This window comes from Henckelia pumila, chromosome 1 (assembly GCF_033568475.1).
Source record: "Henckelia pumila isolate YLH828 chromosome 1, ASM3356847v2, whole genome shotgun sequence".
Lineage (NCBI taxonomy): Eukaryota > Viridiplantae > Streptophyta > Magnoliopsida > Lamiales > Gesneriaceae > Henckelia > Henckelia pumila.
In genome coordinates, this window is record NC_133120.1 from 113,832,328 (window position 1) to 113,852,670 (window position 20,343).

At 32.3% G+C, this 20,343-nt stretch overlaps 2 protein-coding genes across 6 annotated transcripts; one reads left to right on the forward strand and one right to left on the reverse strand.

Annotated features, from left to right (window-relative positions):
- Positions 1–5,698: 5,698 nt before the first annotated feature.
- Positions 5,699–9,719, forward strand: LOC140874749 (homeobox protein ATH1-like). 5 transcript variants are annotated; one of them, XM_073278125.1, is made up of 6 exons: positions 5,699–5,827; positions 7,058–7,094; positions 7,539–8,583; positions 8,674–9,032; positions 9,232–9,292; positions 9,396–9,719. In XM_073278125.1, exons 3-6 carry the CDS (start codon positions 7,642–7,644, stop codon positions 9,567–9,569), a joined length of 1,536 nt encoding a protein of 511 aa, XP_073134226.1. In that variant the 5' UTR covers positions 5,699–5,827; positions 7,058–7,094; positions 7,539–7,641; the 3' UTR covers positions 9,570–9,719. The 5 variants fall into 5 exon arrangements, with proteins under 5 accessions (XP_073134226.1, XP_073134228.1, XP_073134225.1 ...); XM_073278127.1 differs by having other exon boundaries at positions 5,750–5,836; XM_073278124.1 differs by lacking the exon at positions 5,699–5,827 and adding an exon at positions 5,911–6,810 and having other exon boundaries at positions 7,000–7,094.
- A 98-nt stretch (positions 9,720–9,817) lies between these two features.
- Positions 9,818–13,888, reverse strand: LOC140887787 (DNA repair protein rhp7-like). The gene is made up of 6 exons (XM_073295270.1): positions 12,020–13,888; positions 11,380–11,813; positions 11,128–11,289; positions 10,632–10,707; positions 10,259–10,414; positions 9,818–10,174 (listed from the first exon to the last, which is right to left on the reverse strand). The coding sequence occupies exons 1-6, from the start codon at positions 13,217–13,219 to the stop codon at positions 10,022–10,024; spliced, it is 2,181 nt and encodes a 726-aa protein (XP_073151371.1). The 5' UTR covers positions 13,220–13,888; the 3' UTR covers positions 9,818–10,021.
- Positions 13,889–20,343: the final 6,455 nt, after the last annotated feature.

The following is a 20,343-nucleotide window of genomic DNA, read 5'->3' on the forward strand; positions in this document are numbered from 1 at the left end:
TTCTTTTTTGTTATATTTGTCGGTTTCTGATCGACGGTTTTTTGTAGTGATATTGTATTTTATGCATTGAGTTTTCTTTATTTTTTAGCTAAGAATTTTTAAACAATAACATATGTTATATATTTTTTGAAAAATGTAAAATATATATTTGTTAAAAAACTGTAGGATCAAGAGATTTGTGTTTTATTTAAAACTATAGTTAGTGGTAATTGTGTAACGCAAATCTTTTAGATCGTATCGTAGTTCAAATAAACACATGTTTCAATTGTTCAACCTATAGAGACAATTATTGCACTCAAACAATCACCTTATCAAGAATTGTGCTTTCAATCAATATGAATCGAAACTACGAGCTTGACTGTGATATTAATTGTATGACCGAACACGTCTCGCTTTACCAAAAGTTATAGTTGATGGTAATAATACGACTCAAAATTTTAAACAATACAAAATCTCAAGCGTCATGTTTCGATTAATGCTCTCAGAGACTATTATTGCACCCCAGCATAACACAATTAATGTTAAATGATAATTTTGCTTATATTGATTTTTAAGAAAAAACAGTAATTTCTTTCTGAGAAATGATTATTGATTCATTAACTTGTACAAATTTGAGTTTTAGTCCATTGACTTGTCAAATTTGGTTATGTTGCACTAACATTTAATTTTCAATTATTGTTAGTCCAATTGCTGGCGTGATATTTGACAATTCAACAATGTTCGATCTCACTTCAGCATTTTTACGTCGTGTCAGTATTTTTTAAATATAAATCAGTATTTTTCAGTGTCACGTCCCCAATTAGACCAAAAGTAGCCGAATTAAAATTTAGCGTATCACAAATAAACTTTGTAAACTTAGTGGACCAAATCATAATATTAAATAAGTTAGTGAACAAAAAAAACTATTTTTTCTTTATTTAAAAGCTTTATTTAGAGATGAATTTTGATTTTCTATTGATAAAGTAAATATAAATCACGTATTATTTTTCTCTTATAAATCATGTTAATCATTAGACAATTGTTGTAGCTTGACTTGCTGCATTAATTTCTTTCAAATAAATGATTTTTTATTCATTAACTTGTCCAAATTTGAGTTTTAGTCCATTGAGTTGTCAAATTTGGTTTTGGTGCACTAACATTTAATTTTCGACTATTGTTAGTCCAATTTCTGACGTGATTTTTGACAATTCAACAATGTTCGATCTCAATTTTTGACTTGAATATGTTTTTATTCTTAATTTTCTTCAATAATAATCCAATTGAGTTGTTTTAAATTTGATATACATATCAAACACATGTTGTTGTACATGCCATAAAAAGCATTTATATGGAGTGTGATAATTAATATATAATTTTCAAGAATAATATGTTAAATATATTATTTGCAATACAAATTTGAGTGGACAAAAAAAAATGTGAAGAAAAAATATTTTTTATAGGATGAACAATCATATTTTAAACAAGTTAAAAACTTTTATAATCCATCAATTCTAGGATTTAAATAACTTAGATATAAGAATAACTTGTCTGACTTAAAATCAATTTGAATTTAGTGTGATTTTCTACTTTTTGTCACACAACTTTGTACGATTTCATAAGAATTAACATTAATTGATTCTATTAAACAAGTATTATATTGTAATACAAATATCAACATGAAACTTAGTTATAATCATACTCTCTATGTCTCACTTATTTAAACTACATTTATTTTTTATTTGTCTCAATTATATAGTTTAGTTCTCATATTAAATATAATATGTTCTACTCCTCTAACAATTTATCCTTATTAAATTCATATTATTAACTACTTGTATAATTATTTTATTTTATTAAAATTTAATTAAATAAGGGCAAAACGAGAAATTCTTTTATATAATTTATTTTTACAAACACTTTCTTAATATATATATATATATATATATATATATATATATATATATGTGTGTGTGTGTGTGTGTGTGTGTGTGTGAAAATACACACAAGCCTAAATAAATGAGACGAAATGAATATATATTTTTACCTTGGACAATAAAATATTTATGTTATTTATTAATTCTTTTAAATTTTCATATTTTTTTATCGATTTATCCCTGTTAAATTCATATTATTAACTACTTGTATAATTATTTTATTTTATTAGTATTAATTGATTCTATTAGCCAAATATTATACTGTAATACAAATATGAACATAAAACTTAGTTATAATTATACTCTCTATGTCTCACTTATTTAAATTACATTTATTTTTTATCTGCCTCAATTGTATAGTCTAGCTTTCATATTAAATATCATATATCCTACTATTTTAACAATTTATCTCTATTAAATTCATATTAATAACTACTTGTATAATTATTTTATTTTATTAAACTTTCATTAAATAAGGGCAAAATGAGAAATTTCCTTACAAAATTTACTTTTTCAAATACTTTCTTTATATATGTGTGAAAATACAAAGTTACAAACAAGTCTAAATACGTGAGACGAAATAATTATATTCTTTACTTTGGATAAGAAAATATTGATGTTGTAGATTACATTTGTAGTCCTTAAAATTTCAAAAATATTAGATATTAAATGAAAAATTATAATAACTAAAGTGCCACTTTTATTTCATATTAAATATCCTATGTCATATTCTTTTACAAGTTTATCCCTATTATGTTCATATTATTAACTACTTGTATAATTATTTTATTTTATAAGTATTAATTGATTCTATTAGTCAAGTATTATACTATAGTACAAATATCAACATAAAACTTAATTATAATCATACTCTCTATGTTTCACTTATTTCAACTATATTTATTTTTTATCGGTCTCAATTATATAGTCCAGTTTTAATATTAAATATTATATGTCCTACACTTTTAACAATTTATTCCTATTAAATTCATATTATTATAACTACTTGTATAATTATTTTATTTTGTTAAAATTTCATTAAATAAGGGCAAAATAAGAAATTTCTTTACAAAATTTACTTTTTCAAACACTTTCTTAATATATATGTGAAAATACACAGAAGCCTAAACACGTGAGACGAACTGAGTATATTTTTTTACCTTGGACAAGAAATATTAATGTTGTTTATTACATTAGTAGTCCTTAAAATTTTCAAAAATATATTAGACAAAAATATTAATTATTAAGTGAAAAATGATAATAACTAAAGTGTCATTTTTATTTCATATTAAATATCATATGTCATATTCTTTTACCAATTTATCTCTATTAAATTAAATTTATATTATTAACTACTTGTATAATTATTTTATTTTATTAAAATTTCATTAAATAAGGGTAAAATGAGAAATTTCTTTATAAAATTTATTTTTTCAAACACTTTTTAAATATATATGTGAAAATACACACAAGCCTAAATAAGTTGGAAGAAACGAGTATATTTTTTTTACCTTGGACAAGAAAATATTGATGATGTTGATTACATTTGTAGTCCCAAAATTTTTCATAAATATTACAAAAAAATATTAATTATTAAATGAAAAATGATAATATATAAAGTTCCACTATATATATAGATATAGACAAATAAATAAATAAATTAAGACGTATTTCAATTAATATAATAATTTTTTAGTTTAAGAAATTAATTAAATTTAACAATTAATCTACTTTGAATAATAAATCAATGGACACAAAATTAAGATAAATTTCAATTAATAAATTTTTTAATTTAAGACATGAATTAAATATTAACAATAAATATCAACAATTAATATAACATTGGAACTCATATATTAATAAGAGTAATAGAAATATATCTTGAATAAATAAATGGACAAAAATTAATTACTTTGACTAATCTAAAAAATAAAATAAAAAACTTAAAAAACATTGAAAATGACAAAAATATTTAATTAATAGTATGTAAGATAAATAAGGGTAAATTAAAAAATTCATAATTGAAACTCATATATTTATAAGAGTAATAGAATAAATATTAATAAGAGTAATAGAAATATATCTTGAATAAATAAATGGACAAAATTAATTACTCTTGACTAATCTAGAAAATAAAATAAAAAACCTAAAAAAACATTGGAAACGACAAAAATATTTAATTAATAGTATGTAAGATAAAAAAGGGTAAATTAAAAAATTCACAATTGAAACTCATATATTTATAAGAGTAATAGATAATAGAATAGATATTAATAAGAGTAATAGAAATATATCTTGAATAAATAAATGGACAAAAATTAATTACTATTGACTAATCTAGAAAATAAAATGAAAAATCTAAAAAAACATTAGAAATGACAAAAATATTTAATTAATAGTATGTAAGATAAAGAAGGATAAATTAAAAAATTCACAATTGAAACGCATATATTTATAAGAGTAAGTAAATAAATAAATTAAGACATATTTCTATTAATATAATAATTTTTTAGTTTAAGAAATGAATTAAATTTAACAATTAATCTACTTTAAATAATAATCAATGGACACAAAATTAAGATACATTTTAATTAATAAATTTTTTTAATTTAAGACATGAATTAAATATTAACAATAAATATTAACAATTAATATAACATTGGAACTCATATATTAATAAGAGTAATAGAAATATATCTTGAATAAATAAATGAACAAAAATTAATTACTCTTGACTAATCTAGAAAATAAAATAAAAAACCTAAAAAAACATTGGAAATGACAAAAATATTTAATTAATAATATATAAGATAAATAAAAATAAATTAAAAAATTCACAATTAAAACTCATATATTTATAAAAGTAATAATAATAAATAATAGATAGTAAAAATAATCAACTAAATTATTTAAATTTGACTTGTAGCCCAATGGGCAACTTGATAGTTTCTACAAAATGACAAAAACAAAAACAAAAACAAAACACACCTTACCTGCAAATTTTCGAAAAGTTTTTGCCTTTGTAAATTGCCAACCCATCTCGGGGCCCAAGCTTGATAGTTATGGGAATTTTGTAATTGCTTCTCTCTCTCAAAATGTCAGATATAATAATAAATAAAAATGATAAATTATAATTATAAATAAATAAATAAATACATACCTTTGATGCATTTCATTTTTGAAAGAATCCAAGAAACGAAACAGTAAATAGTATGTCATGTACAGGATTCAGGAATAGTTCTTATTGTAGTATATTTCAAAGAATACAGCCCAACGTAGTAATGTTTTATACGAGGACTGTTTTTTACAACGTGTGAAGAAAAAAGTCTCTCTACCTACACGGAGAGGAATAAATGTGAATGACATGGTTTAATACTTAAACCCTAATTAATTAACTTCCCAAGATTTACTTAAATTTTGAAATACTAAAATCATTCTCATAACTTCATCGAAACACTACGCAAGTTCTGACCCCACCCCCTCCAATCTCCATCGTTTTTCTACGAACCTCGTAAATATTTTTTCCTATTTTATATATATATATTTTTTGAAAAAATGAAGGGTATATATTGGGTTCAAATAAATAGCATTAACTTAACCGTACAAATTAACACCAAAAGCAGCAGAAAAAGTAGATAGGAAATGTAATTGCATGCAGACGTATGTAAAATCCGTCAAAGATCTTCCGATCAGATCTTCACACTCCTATTTTGCTTGCATCATCATCACCCCCTTAGAGTACTAATATGCTAAAAATATACTGCTGTTCTCTATTATTACGTGCTTCTCTCTCTAAAACATTTCCGTTTCTCTCACTAAATCCAAAGAACACTGGAAGTACACTGCTGGTGCAACAGTGCTTCACACCCTCTTTTCATGTCAACTTGCCTTAATCCTTTAGTTGTTTGATTCAGGTAACTAAAGTATGTCGTCTTTTAACTCCCTTTACTCTCATTTCTTATCACCCATGTTCTGTGTAATAAATATGCGTATGACACAGTTGAAAAGTACCAATTTTCTTTTTTCCCATGAAAAATGCTACTGCTATAAGGAAAATCCTGCCATGTACAGGCGTTTGAACAAAGAGAATCCAGATATTTTGTTTGTGATGATCATTGCTTGAAGGTAGCAGATAATATGAGAAGTAATAAGGGGACAAGAGTGTTCAGAGTGTGCGTTTTGTGTGAGAGAGAAAAAAAAAAAGAAAAAAAAAGAAGGGCCCTCAAAAGGCTGCAACAGAGAAATGAGTGGAACTGCAGCACACACAAAAAAAAAAAAGAGTAATGCATTATGCATATGCATATGCATAATGATATGATTTTTCCCCTATATATCATTATCTCTATATCTATATATATGTTATGCGTACATATGTATATATCTGGCCACTAGTTTTGATGGTCATTTCTGTGTTGTGTGGCTCTTATTCTTGTGAAGTGTTAATGTGAATTATACAATATATGGGTCCAGTGCTTTATTCATCCCCATATTTCCCCCTACATCTCTGTTACAGAGAGGCCCATTTTTCCTGCTATGTAACAGTCCCTATCTTGCTTTTGATAGATTGCTTCAGGGATTGTTCATAATATATATGTCCTTTAAAGTCCACAAACCCTTTGTGTTTTAAGTGTCTGAAATGAAAACCCTTGGTTAATGACTCACTTTTGTGTTAAAAGGAAGTCCTTTAAATAGTATTTCAGAGATGATGATTCTTGATGGGGTCTGAGGCTCTGAATCCTTCAGTTTTCTTGGATTTTTGAATTCTTGGATGAAATGAAATCCCACTGTTCTTTTCCTTTATTCTTCTTCATGCAAGTGAATCAAAACAGCTCACTTTATGCATTTGGCCTTTCGTTTCTTGTTGCGTTGTTTTTTCAGACTTGTGGTGGGGTTTGAGGTACTTTCTTGTTCTTTGATAGCTTTTCTGCTTCTTTATTCTTTATAGTAAAATGGTAAGTATTTGGCTTTTGATTTGTACACTGTTTAGGGATAAAGGGTAACCAATGATTTCCTACATTTAGTTCTGGTCAATGTATAAGTTTCATATTCAAGGCTCTCACTTTTCGTATTTTTACCTCTTGGCTAGCACACCATCAATCGCTCCCTCGTGTGTCTTTAAATATTTTACTTTCATATCATTCCAGGGACTGAAATCAGCTGGGAGCTTCCAAGGACACACAGGTTTGTCTTAATAATATTTTGATGAAAATAGATTCTGATCGAGAAAGAAACTATTGTTTTATTTGTTCCATTACTTCAATATAATGACTGAAGCTGATAAAGGCAGACATTTCAAACTTTTCATATTTCATTCTAAAGGTGAAAAAAGGAATATTCATCGACTGTAGAATTAATTTCTTGTATATTATGATTATCAAATCAACTTGTTCAAGCTTTTCTATGGAAGAATGCGGTCCGTGTTCGAAAACAGGGGCATTTCGGAAACTCTCATGTTCTTATGGCTAAGATTTGAGCTTGTTACATTAACCAAGAATACTGAACTTGCCTGGAGTTATCTTGTAATAGCTGATGTTTTGGGTCTCCAAATCTTGAATACTGACTTACCATGCATTCAGCTTATAAATTCCAAAATCAACACACATGAATATGCTCATTCTTTTTCAGACATGCCTTGAAATCTGGACCTGTCTGAATGATTCAAAAGCTCTAAACATTACCAAGCTTCAGTTAATTCTCTGCTTTGGTGGAGTTAAGGGATCGAAACAACATGCAAAACGACGCAAGTGAATCACATTCTGTTGTTACAGATGTGAACTCGTTGAATTCAGCTCTAGCGACTCTCGGTTATTCTGATTCGATTTACAGGTTAAACCAATACCATATCATGTCTGGATTTCCCCAACCTTCATCCTTTGTAGAAGCTGTGAACAATCTTGTTTGTGGCCAAATTGCGAACCGGGATGAAATTTGGAATTTGAACACTCAAGACCCGAACCAAGTTATGGAGGGGATCCCCTTTCCCACCGTCGCCCCTGTCACCGCTCTTTCGTCTGCTGGAAACAACAGCACGCTAGATAATCAAGAAAAGCTTCCGAATTTCGGTCATTGTGTTTATCCCTTTGATGACTCTTCCAATGTGGTGTATTCTTCGTTTGAGGCTATGAACCATGGTTATGAGAGTTTGCCTTTTGACTCTAACACCAAATGGGGTCTCAACAAATTCGTGACTCCTGAATCTTTTGGGAGAGTGATTGGAAGAAATGGAGTTCAACCACTCAATCCGACTGAGAACTTCCAAAACGAGTGGATTTTATCACAAAACACGGCTGGCACGAATTCTGATACCCGGGGAACTTCGCGATTTAGCAATGAGTTGTCTCTGAGTCTTGCCTCATCTCAGCCTTCTACCGTGCATGGAACTTCCATTCAAGATCAATGCTCAGAACAGACATCTTGCAGCAGTAACAATCTTTCATTGAGCTTCGATTCTTATAAGCCGCTCCAGCCATCACCGTCGTTGGGATCAAGATTATTCCAAGCAATGCAAGAGATTCTTGCTGAAATTGCTTGTTATGCACTTGTGAGTTATTCGAGTGCTGGTATAGATAACGCGAATAACATTCCGGTTTTGAGCTCCCATTGCATTTTTCCAAGTGACAAGTTGGAGGTTGAAGCAAAGAAGAAGCATATGCTGGCTTTATTGCAAATGGTAAGTCATGTCATACACACATAGATTAAGAATCATAAATGAGATTTTAATGATTTTATCTTATTCTTGTTCTTCGTATATCGGATTTAGATCGATGAACAATACAACCGATGCATGGATGAGGTCCACACAGTGGTCTCTGCATTTCATGCTGTAACTGAGTTGGATCCCAATCTACATGCTCGATTTGCTCTCCCAACAATCTCATCGATGTACAAAAACCTGCGGGCCAGAATTAGTAGCCATATTCTTGCAATGGGAACAAATCTTAGCGAAGGAGGAGATCAAGAAAAAGAAGAGAAGTCATTCGAGACATCATTCATCCAAAAACAGTGGGCTCTTCAGCAGCTAAGAAAGAGTGATTCTCAGTTATGGAGACCTCAAAGAGGACTACCCGAAAGATCCGTCTCAGTTTTAAGGGCATGGATGTTTCAGAATTTTCTTCATCCGTAAGTGGCCGAAACTTTGCATGTAGTCTTTTATCTGCGAGTATCAAAATCAGCTTAAATATCAAAACATCTATTTCATTCATTTGAGATGGTTACCAACAGATATTGGCTTCAATAACTTCGGTTTTAGGACATGAATTTGATTTGTATGTTCTGCCGATTGGAATTCTTTCACACGAGAAGTGTTTGCCTATTTCAGGTATCCAAAAGATGCAGAAAAGCACCTTCTGGCTATAAAAAGTGGATTGACTAGGAACCAGGTAAGCTAATAACTTGTTATCCTCTAGCCGAAGATCGAAAGCAGTTCATCAAATGTTGCTTCCTGTGACTTTATCTAATTCCCAGATGAATCTTTGTGACTAGGTTTCGAATTGGTTTATAAATGCTCGTGTTCGTCTGTGGAAGCCAATGATAGAGGAAATGTATGCAGAGATGAGCAGAAGGAAAGCCCGTCGAAACGGCGAAGATCAAACTGATCATGGCAATTTCCATAGAAATCAGATGCAGTTTGAAAACAGAAGGTTTGCCATGGATTGAAATGTATGAAAACGGTATATATATATATGATATTATATAAATCAGATGCATTTCAAGAAAATCTTGTCAGTAGAAATTAGTCATTTGGATGATATTCTCTCTACTGTATCTCGACTCGTCGGTAAATTTCGCATTTCATTTTGAGTAATAACTTACCGCGGTTAGTATCAGTTGAAACCCGCATAAGTCTCCACTCTCTAACAGTCATCGTCATTGTTGATTTTATGTGGTAAAAAAAATCATTCAAATGAAGAATATGGTGTATGCATCTAAAATAAGGATGAATTAGTATATCCAAATACGACGTAACTTTACTGAAGTAACATTGCTTGAATTTTGCATCTCTAAAATCAAACTCATACCGGACTACCAAAATTGTGTTGTCAAATCTATGTTTCTGTCTTAGCACCTGAGGAATTTAAAGATGGTTTTGCCAACAAAGACATTATTATCTAGAACCACAGGTCCGTCGAATCGGGAGACGAGTAGCGTAGCAACATTTCCTCGGGCTCGAGCAAATCCACATTTTTTAGTATTGGAGTCAGGTTTAAGCCAACTATCTGCACCACTGGATTGGAGTGTCCATACAAAAATACCCGAGTGATCTACGAACACAGAATTAAACGAGTGAATCCCAGAGTTGCTATTTGGAACCTTAGCTACTAGGAAAAACGATATCATTAGTGTACCTGCTTACAACCAAACAACTTAAGCAGCTTCAATGATGGGCAACTATCTACTATCAATCCAAGACTCTCATCTGTGATTCCACGGCACCACGATAAATCCAAACTCAACAACTTTCTTGAATACTTAGCGAGGGAAAAGGCTGTGTTCGATCCAATCTGTTATACACGGGAGATCAAGATTCGAATAGATGTATGTATCTACACGTAGCTAGAAAAAATATGAGGCTGAAAAGTAACAAACGTGGTCATGGGGTGTTAAGTGTTCTTGGCGTGTTGTTTGTGCCATGGCCAAGTCACATATATAAAGGCCATGCCACTTAGTGTAATGAAGGTAGGAAGATGATTCTGAACAATTCAGAGAGGCATTGTGTACCTTTCTCACGTTATTTAACGAGAGTTTTGTCAAAGATCCTCCACAGCTTTCCAGAAACGATGCTATAGCTTCATCACTAAAACACAGAAAATAAAAAATATTTGATTACTAGTCGGGAAAGACTAGGAAAAGATATGTTCACCACCAAGATTCATGCACAAAGCAAGTAAAGTTAGCAAGTGAAAATTTTCCATCCAAGAGATGCACGGCTGATAGTCTGATACTTCAAAACAGAAATTTTCCTGTAGCTTTAACCAATAACAATATAACTCCTCTGAAAGAAATTGACTAAGTACATGCTGAATGATAAAGTGTAGATCGATTTCAATATGAGATCGATATGTGTAGTGTGTACTGCATCGTCAAATATCAGATTTCATTAGATGCTGATTGTATTGTATCACCAAACATCACACAAGAATCCAATGCCAAGTAAAACCGAATCAGACTTGCATGTCGTGGCCGTTTTCAACAAAAATAGAAAATCAGCAAAAACCTGAACCCATTGCGGCAAAGTTTGAGCTGTAGCATTGATTTACAACCGTTGGCAAGATGCTCCATTCCCATGTCTGTCAAGTTATGCAGGTATGATATATTCAATGAACATAGATCAACACATTTGCTCCCAATAGTTTTGAGAGCGCAATCAGTCAATTCCCTGCAGTTGAATAATAGTAAGAACCTAAAGTAATTTTGAACTTGCTATTGATCATTCTGATGTGTGGTTTTATCAAATAAATTAACTTACTGACAATTAGCCAAATCAAGTTCCTTAATACTATGTCCACAAGAATTAATCAATTCACTGACAAACTCATCAGTTACACTCTGAATTTCTCCAACAGACAACACTTCCAAACATTTGAACTTTCTGAAAGCGGGAAGAATCAGCATTGCGTCTATTTTCGGGCAATCATCTATATAGAGTTCTCTCAAATTCAGTCCCAACAGATCCGCTATATAATTGATGCCATCACAGGTGAGAATGGGGCACTGTCCCAAATTAATAGATTGCAGATATGGTGCAGCTAAAACAAGTTCTTTAAGTCCACTGTCCGAGAGACGGCAAGCACCTCTTAGGGATATAATAATTAAACTAGAAAATTTATTTGAGGATCGAGATAACATATCCCTAAATGCTAGATCAAGTATGATTTGCCCACAGAGGTCAAGTTGAAGCACCTGCATCAATATCGCAAAATAATTAGTTTGCTTCACCAATTTGTGAGCAGGAGAATATTAAGGTTATCCAAATTGTAAATACAATTACACAAGGACTGTCATAAATGTAATATAAGAAAGATGCAACTATGCTCGAACTGTTAAAAAGACAACCTTGGAACCGTATAAATAAAGCACAAACTAAAAGAATGAGCAAGACAAGTTACCATCAAATTTTTTGTCTGGCAATTGTTAAACGCCTGATGAAATTGTTCATCAGTTAACCATGAACAATTCTTTATCCTTATCTCAGTTGGATATCCTTTCACAAGAAGATTCAAAATATGGACGCTCATTCTACAAGTATCACACAACACGTCTGTTAATCTTCTACGAAGCATATCAGGTACCAGTTCAAGCGATACTAGTCCCTCGGCGTTCTCTGCAAGAGCTTTCACCGATAAGTCCAACAGAGAAGGAACAAGGGGAGCAGTAATCCTATGATCCAGATTTTCGACTGATGGTTTCCACTTGATTACATCCTGAGACTCTCCCTTAGAAGTCAATTCTTTAATCAACTTAAGTGCCTCTGAAAAAGGGCCAGGAGAATTCTTTTCCTGACCAGATATTTTGTTTCCACTACTCTCACCAAGGTAGTTGGGACGAGCAAACCGTTTGGCAGTTTGTCTCAGAAATGCTTGGGTCGCTTCTGCCCTACGTCTTGATACTTCCTCTTCATATCTCAACCGTAGTTGAAACCGATCTGGTATTGCAGGCAATGCTTCTGATTGCCTGGCCATAATTTCAACATCATTCGGATAGAAAACGTTGTTAAGTGTTAACCACGAATTGTCCTCATTAGCCATCCCTCCTTCACCAGCATAATTCCTCCCATAACCAGTCACTGGACCATTGTCACCAACAAAATTATCCAAAAGATTTATCTCTAATCCATGATTCAAATTTTCCATGCTATCAGAAGACATAGTCATCTCCTTTTGTTTATCCTTTGCTCCAGTACCACTACTAGAGCCCACAATCTCTACCTCATCATCACTATCATCCGATATGTCAATAATTTCTGTTCTCTTCGGATCAATCACTGGTCCTTCCTGAGTAAATCCTTGAAAAACTGGAACATTGAGATCAATATATTCCCGCTGTTCTCCGTGCCCGAATATCAAATCAAAGTCCAAATTGTCTGCTTGATTCAGGACACCAAGACTTGAATTTCCAAAATCTCCAGAAACTTCATTGTCCAAAGAGCCCCGTCTTCCATCCATTTCCGCCAAAATTCTCTCTTCCTCACCTTGAGTCCCTTCCGAAAGACCATCACTTTCATCAATCCCATTCAAGAATCTACCTTTCTTAAACACCACAGAGTTTTCAGTCACCCCCTCATCATCATTCTCATTCACCCTCTTCATTCCAACCAACTTCAAGATTAAATTCTATACTTACTAAAACCAACAGCAAGATGTTCCAAACGTAAACAAAAACCCCACGAAAAATAAGGGGTTTTGTTTCAAAGAAAAGATAGAAATTAATCCCCTTCTTTTAAAAAAAAATCGAAATCAATTCTTGATGAACCAAAAAGAATGGCTGGCAGGGCGGGGCTCTCCACCCTATGAATAACACATTAAAAATGTAATCAAACCCACAAAATCTCCATGGCTCTCCCCCTGAAATCAGATGAAAAACAGAGTAAACCACGGACTCTACAAGGGTTTCGAATTCCAGTCCTACATACACAAGCAACAGCAACTAAATAACAAAAAACCCTCAAATTCCGACAAAACAATGCTAAATAAAAGAACGTAAAACGAGGGGCGTCACGAAAGAAAAAGGGTGTTGCTGAGAAGGATTTGAAGAGAATTAATGCAAGGGAATCGGCATCATTAATCGGTGTTTTGGGAGGGCATATATGTAATGTGAGAGTGAAGAATACAGCTCCGCCGATGATGATTGCATGCATATATGTAAGAGCGGCATCGAAACTCATTGACGAAGACTTAGCGTATGGAAACGGATCAGAGCAAAAGCACTCGAAGAATTCAGATTTGGTAAAAAGAAAAAGAATCGATTTTTGTTAGACAACTCCGCCGCTAAAGTGAAAGTGTTTGGGTGTAGTAATATATCTAAAATAATGTCAAACGTAGCACCAATATATCGTACATTAATATTTATAATAATTATGTTTTAATATTTTATTATTATCTCGTAAGATTTTGATATGATATCGTGAGATTTTGCATTCAATGTATCGTAAGATTTGATAAATTAAAATTTTATATTGATTTTTTTTGTTAATAATATATTCTACAACTATTTTTTTAATGAATTAAATAAAAATATAAGATAGAAAATTAAGAGCAAATTGGTGATAAATCCCTAAATCCAAACTTGACATTGCCCTAACTCCCTACCCATAAGATTATTTGCAATAGCTCCCTAGGACCACAAAACTTGAATAATTAAATGTTTAATTCTTGTACTTAATTTATGTTTATTTATGCTTAAAATCTAAAGACTTTATGCTAAAATCTGAAGATTTTGTGCTTAATTATGGTACAAGAAATTATCCGCAAAAATGGTATCAGAGCTTTAGGTTAATTATTCAGACTTTATATTATTCGTTAATTCATATTTTTCTTTGTTGAGGAGAAGATTTTTACAAAAGATGACTTCAAACGAAGGTTTGAATCAAGAGGATTTTATTCATATGAAATCCTATAAACAAGTTAATCTATTCACAATAGATTACTTAGAACATGTTGTGATTAATGCTCTCAATTTTGAAGGGATAAATAAAGATGATTTCTAACTCTCAATTTTTAGAGATTACCCCAGATTCCTCTAAACTCTCCGGAGATCTTAGAGAAATTCAAAAGACGGTACAATATTACAGCAATCAGCTGTATGAAATACCTCGGCAAATTGAACAAATCCTTAAGAAACAAGAAGAAATTCTTGGAACTCTAAAGGATCTTCAAAATAAAATCATAAATCTATAACACACTTCTGGTTTTAAAAAAGGAAATACAGGAGGAAGGTTACCACTTTCGTTTGGTACCGAACCTTTTTTACATCAGAAAGGTAAAATCAAAATGGTTCAAAAATCTTTAACTGATGATGAAATGATGATTAATCTTATAAAAACAGTATTAGAGAAAAACAATATCTGATGACTACTTTAGAAAGATTAAATCTCGAGGATCTACAAGATCTTGCGGATTCTTTTGTGAATCTTAAAGTAGTTGATCTAAAAATAAATTTCCCTGAGGGTGAACAACCCATAGGGAATCCCCCAAGATATGTGGTTAGAACAGAAGAACCACATAGTGAGTTCCATGTTGGAGAAAATTCACATCCAGCAGGAACCAGATCAAGAAGGAGTAAGATACCACTACATCAAACTCCTTATGGAAAAACTGTTTTAGACCCGATACATCCTTATGGGGTTATGTTAAACCTTGATGTTCCGGGCTTCAAAAACAGAGAAGATCTCATAGATGATTGAACATCAGCTATGAGAATTGCAGCAGGAACATTAGATCTCAATAAAGAAGGATTCATTAAACTTCTAGAAATGAGTCTAATGGGATCTGTTGTGAGACCTCGATTCTAATCATCTAATCTCAGGATAAACAATAATAAAGCATACAAGATTACAAGTAAATGAATTTATATATATATATATATATATATATATATATAAACACATGCACGGACCCCGTGCACACATCCGTGCACGGGTCCGTGCCTACAATTTCAAGAACACACGGACCCCGGGTCAAGTCCGGAAGGGGGTCCGTGCAAAACATCAAAAATAGCCAATTCTCTGACAGCCTACACGGACCCTTATACATGAAGGGTATGGGGTCCGTGCATGCACAAAAAAACCAAGATTCTGAAATGCGAGGAGGCACAGACCCTTACACAAAAGAGGCGCGGGGTCCGTGCTCTGCTACACCAGAAAAACTTCAGCAATTACAGAGCCAAAATCAAGCAATACAACTCCCAAATTTTCATCAAAACATAATCATGCATTAAATCACAATCTCTCCAAATAAGACATGAAATTCTAGAGTTGATCAATGCTCAAAAGGATAGAACATGCATCGGTTCTAGCTATTACAATCCGAATACAAAACATAACAAGTTCGATTACATAATCGACTTCTAAAACACCAAGGCCTTACTCTATCAACTCTACCATCTAGCCATGCGATCTCTGACTCGGTCCTGCCCCACCTGTTGCCAAGCACACATACAAAGACAAGACAACAGCCGGATAATTCGGTGAGAATAATATTCCCAGTAAAAGAGACTAGCATATAATAACACATAAATATATCAAAACATGATATAAAATCAAATTCCACATATTCCTCAAGTAATTCATTCAATTGCGGAATTAAAATGATATTCATGACTTTAAAACTTCTGGATTATCAAACTCAGATAATCAAATGGAATTCTTCTTTCTTTCTTCGATTTGGGATCCCGAGGTTAAAATATCCAACGATCACACCGAACTCCCCTTTCGAGGTGGACGAGGTATATTTTAATCCTCTAGACTCTAGGGCATTATTGTGAGTTAATCGACACTTGTAGTAAATCACCTACCAAGGCCACTCAGCTATAATCTCCATATCGTCTAATTCAAAATGGATAATCAATCGTCTCAATATGAATGCATATGTAATCTCATGCATTCAAATATAAATTCAATCATAAATTCATATAAGCATATAAACATGCAAGTATGTGATTTCTTCTAGGACACTCGAATGAATCCGGATTCGAGTTAATCGTCCTATTCCATTTCAAAGTCATCTTATACCTTCTCGTCGTTTCAAACTCTTCAATCTGAAAATAACAAATCCTCAATCAATATCCAAACAAGTTCATCAATCGATAAAAGAAGACATCGATACTATACCGGCTCGACTCTTCTAAACTGATCAAGACTGCAAGGCTCACAATCTTCAAGAACTTCAATTCAATCTATCAAAATAAGTCATGGTGATCAAACTCGATATCAAACTCATATCAAACTCGTATAACTTAAAACATCAAAACGACGTTCAAACTTCAAACTGACGGCATAACGGCTATATACTGATCAAACCGGGAACGCAGACAGCAAGATAACAATCCAAAGAACTCATAATCAAAACCTCAATTCCAATACAATCCCAACATATCACAAAAACAAGGTTTTCAAAAATAATAAGAAAAATCATAACAAATCCGATCGTCGTTAGATCTTCGAACCGTCTTAGATATACGATCACTGCTAACTCATAGTCATCCTCTCCGAATATCAATCAATTCTAAAGACATCCAAAAATTCAAACCTCTTAGAAATAAGAGAAACTTACTTCCAAACGGAGCACTCGATGCTGTGATCGTAAATATCAAGTCAGAATTCAATTCTATCGGACGGATTGAGCTAGAATCAAAATCACAAAAGCTTGGGGAAGCTTTTGGTCGCTTCAATGGAGGAGTGAACGGTTTGAAGATGATGAAGGGAAGAAGTGGAGACTTAGTCAAAGTCTCTAACTTATAAAAAAAACCATTTTTGCGTTTTAGTCCCTGAAATTTCCAAAAATTGCAAAAAGGTCCCTGATTAATAAAAAGTCCGATCTCGAATTCTGAAATCACTGATTATCTCAAATAACATCAATTAAGATAAAAACGGGACGTTACATCTGTCAAGATCGCTTGGGAGATGACTATGCAAAAACTAAGGAATCAATCTTAGTAGGAAAATCCCTCAGCGAGATTGGAGGAAGAATGGCCACCCTATTTAAAGAACAATTCATAGGGGTAGACTATTTCAATAATCAAGATATAGAAAAAAAAGAGAAGATATACTCAAGCTCTGTATAGCCTCGAGTTACATGATATCTGTTTAGTTGATGAATACATTATGTTATTCACTAAATACAGATGGAATTCGGGAGTCGAGGAAAATGTAGTTATTCAGTTATTTTTTGCAAAAATTCCAAGTCCCTGGAGAGAAATGCTGATTAAAGAATGCGTTTCAGGTAATTTTGATACATTGGAAAGACGCGCCTCCTTTTTTGAAAGGAAAATTGGCAGAATGATGCCATATGGCAGCATTACAGAAGAACTACAAGAAAATAAGGGGTATAGATAAACGTACACCTTTATGTTGTAAAAAAAATGATCTTCCAACGATCATTGGAAACAGATCACAAGGATTTAAAAGGAAGAAATTCAGAAATAATCTCTATAATAAAAGAATGAAAAGTTCTTGGAAACCAAGAACATTTTGGTCCAAACAAAAGGTCAGATCCTATAGATCGTGTAGAAGAAGTGGACCTACAAGAACATCCCCAACAACAGGCTCATCACAAAACAGGGGAAGAACACCATCAAGAAGAACTTTCAGAAGAACTCATACAAGAGCAAGTGAAAGTTTCAAGGATTGCAACTGCTGGACATGTGGATCAAGAGGACATATATCTACAAATTGTTCAGAAACGAGAAAAAAAGAGTTAAACTCTTTGAAGCAACACCAGCTATGGATGATGCGGTCTTCTTTCAAGATCTAGTCCAAGTATATCAATTTGAGGATATCCCCTCAGATGAAAGCATATACGAAGAAGAGATATTGTTTAGTTAAGAAGTTTCTGAGGATGAATCAGAATCAGAATAAAGAGGAAGTGTTTCGGCATGAAACACATGAAAGTTTGGCTGGGTTCTTTAGTCAAACCACGATATCTCATAATATGTTCCAAAGGATTATGAGAGAAAATCCAACATTACAGAAGTAACAAGGATTTTCGGCAGGACAAGTTGAAAGGGTCTTAGGAAACCTAGGGCTAAGACAAAGAAGACATAATTTGATTTATAAAGTATCCAGAAGGAAAATGACGATCCCTATGGAATTAACCAGTAATCAAATTGAGATGCAGTTAATTCCCTTTGAAGAAATTCGAGAAGAACTACAAAAATTAAAAGAAGAAGTAGCAAAGACAATGTCTTGGATTCATATTTGAGCAATCCAGATTATGATCAAATCTAATTTTAAAGAGGGAATAGATTCACCCATAGATATTGTAGTATGCGATAAAAGAATGAGGAATATACAAGATGCGGTTCTAGGAACTATCTCGGGAAATTTGTGTGCAGGAAAAATTATGGGAGTTATTTATCCAAGAATAGCCTACAATTTAGCTGATAGAGATTTTAGTCGAGCCTTGACGTTACATCAAAACTTCAAGGAAAAAAGACTAATGAAGGAAGGTAATAGGCCATATTCTATTACGTATCAAATTTCATATGCTCTTTCTTATACTCACCATTCTGAATTGTTTATTAGAAATGAGTTCATCGAAATTCCAGAGATCTTTGGGAAAGTTGCTCAAGCAATATACCCAAAAAGGATCGAGTTTCCTTTAATTCAGGAAACAGACATTTAAATTCAAGACAAACCGGTTCTATACAGAGACCTTAAAATAGAACCTCGAAGGTTATCTTTTCAAGGGGACCGAATGACAAGTAGGAGATGAGACAAATCTCCTATTCAAGAAATTCCACCGGAATAAAAGGAGTTTTCTATAATAGGAAAACTTAGATCTCCAGAAGGATGGAAAAAAAGTGAAAATAGTATTTGAAATTACAAGTCATCGGAACCAGTTCCTGTAAGGCCCGAAAATATTAAATTATTAATTATGAGATTTGAGAATTAAATTTCATATTATGGGCTAACATTGATTTGAGAAGTTATGGAAATGATAGATTTAATTTTCGAGCCGAAAATATTTAATTTGAGAATGTACGGATTTTGCGAATTAAATTCCGAGAATTCTTAAATTAATAGAATAAATATTCGATTTGTATATTTATGGAATTTAAGATTAAATTCCATGTTTTGGGAATTAACGAAGATTAATTTTGAAGATGAAACCCGACCAGGGGTTGATTGGAGAATATCAAAGATTCGAGGGCTAAAGTGCAAAAGGCCGGGATTATTAATTTAATTCGAATTTATTTAATTTTTAATCCGAGTATATTTAATTTGGAAATATTTAGAGTTTCGATTTTAATTCTAATATTCTTAAATTATTTTGGATTGAAATTGAATTAAAACGAAGGCCGAGGATTGATTTGCAATTACTGAAGACTTGAGGGACTAAATTGCAATTTATGCAATACATATTCGATTTAATAAGATTTTTAAGCTTGTACACGTGCATAAGTTGTATGAAACTTCAGAATTCAGAAAGTGAACAGAGGAGCTCGAACCCTCTTCCATTTCCTTTGCTTTTCGATTTTCAAACGTCGATAACTTTTGTTTCGCTCGTCCGATTTCGATTCCGAAAGATGTTCTGGAATCCTTGCGACGAGGGCTTCCATTTGATGTAAGTATTTTGTTCTCTCGGTATTTTTTGAAGAACGAAATATGGCAGAGATCAGATTATGAAACTATGTTATGTCTTTGAGTTCGTATGCCGTTCGATATCGCAGTCGGATTGGAAATAAATTAAGAAACGAACTTGTCATGGTTTCAGCA

Excerpts from the sequence above, each read along its gene's own strand:
- LOC140874749 (XM_073278125.1), top strand. The coding sequence starts at position 7,642 with ATGCAAAACGACGCAAGTGAATCACATTCTGTTGTTACAGATGTGAAC. Across the intron at positions 9,033-9,231 it reads TTTCAGAATTTTCTTCATCC|GTATCCAAAAGATGCAGAAA; the intron begins GTAAGTGGCCGA and ends TGCCTATTTCAG. Across the intron at positions 9,293-9,395 it reads GTGGATTGACTAGGAACCAG|GTTTCGAATTGGTTTATAAA; the intron begins GTAAGCTAATAA and ends CTTTGTGACTAG.
- LOC140887787 (XM_073295270.1), bottom strand. The coding sequence starts at position 13,219 with ATGAAGAGGGTGAATGAGAATGATGATGAGGGGGTGACTGAAAACTCT. Across the intron at positions 11,814-12,019 it reads GCCAGACAAAAAATTTGATG|GTGCTTCAACTTGACCTCTG; the intron begins GTAACTTGTCTT and ends ATATTGATGCAG. Across the intron at positions 11,290-11,379 it reads CTTGATTTGGCTAATTGTCA|GGAATTGACTGATTGCGCTC; the intron begins GTAAGTTAATTT and ends ATTCAACTGCAG.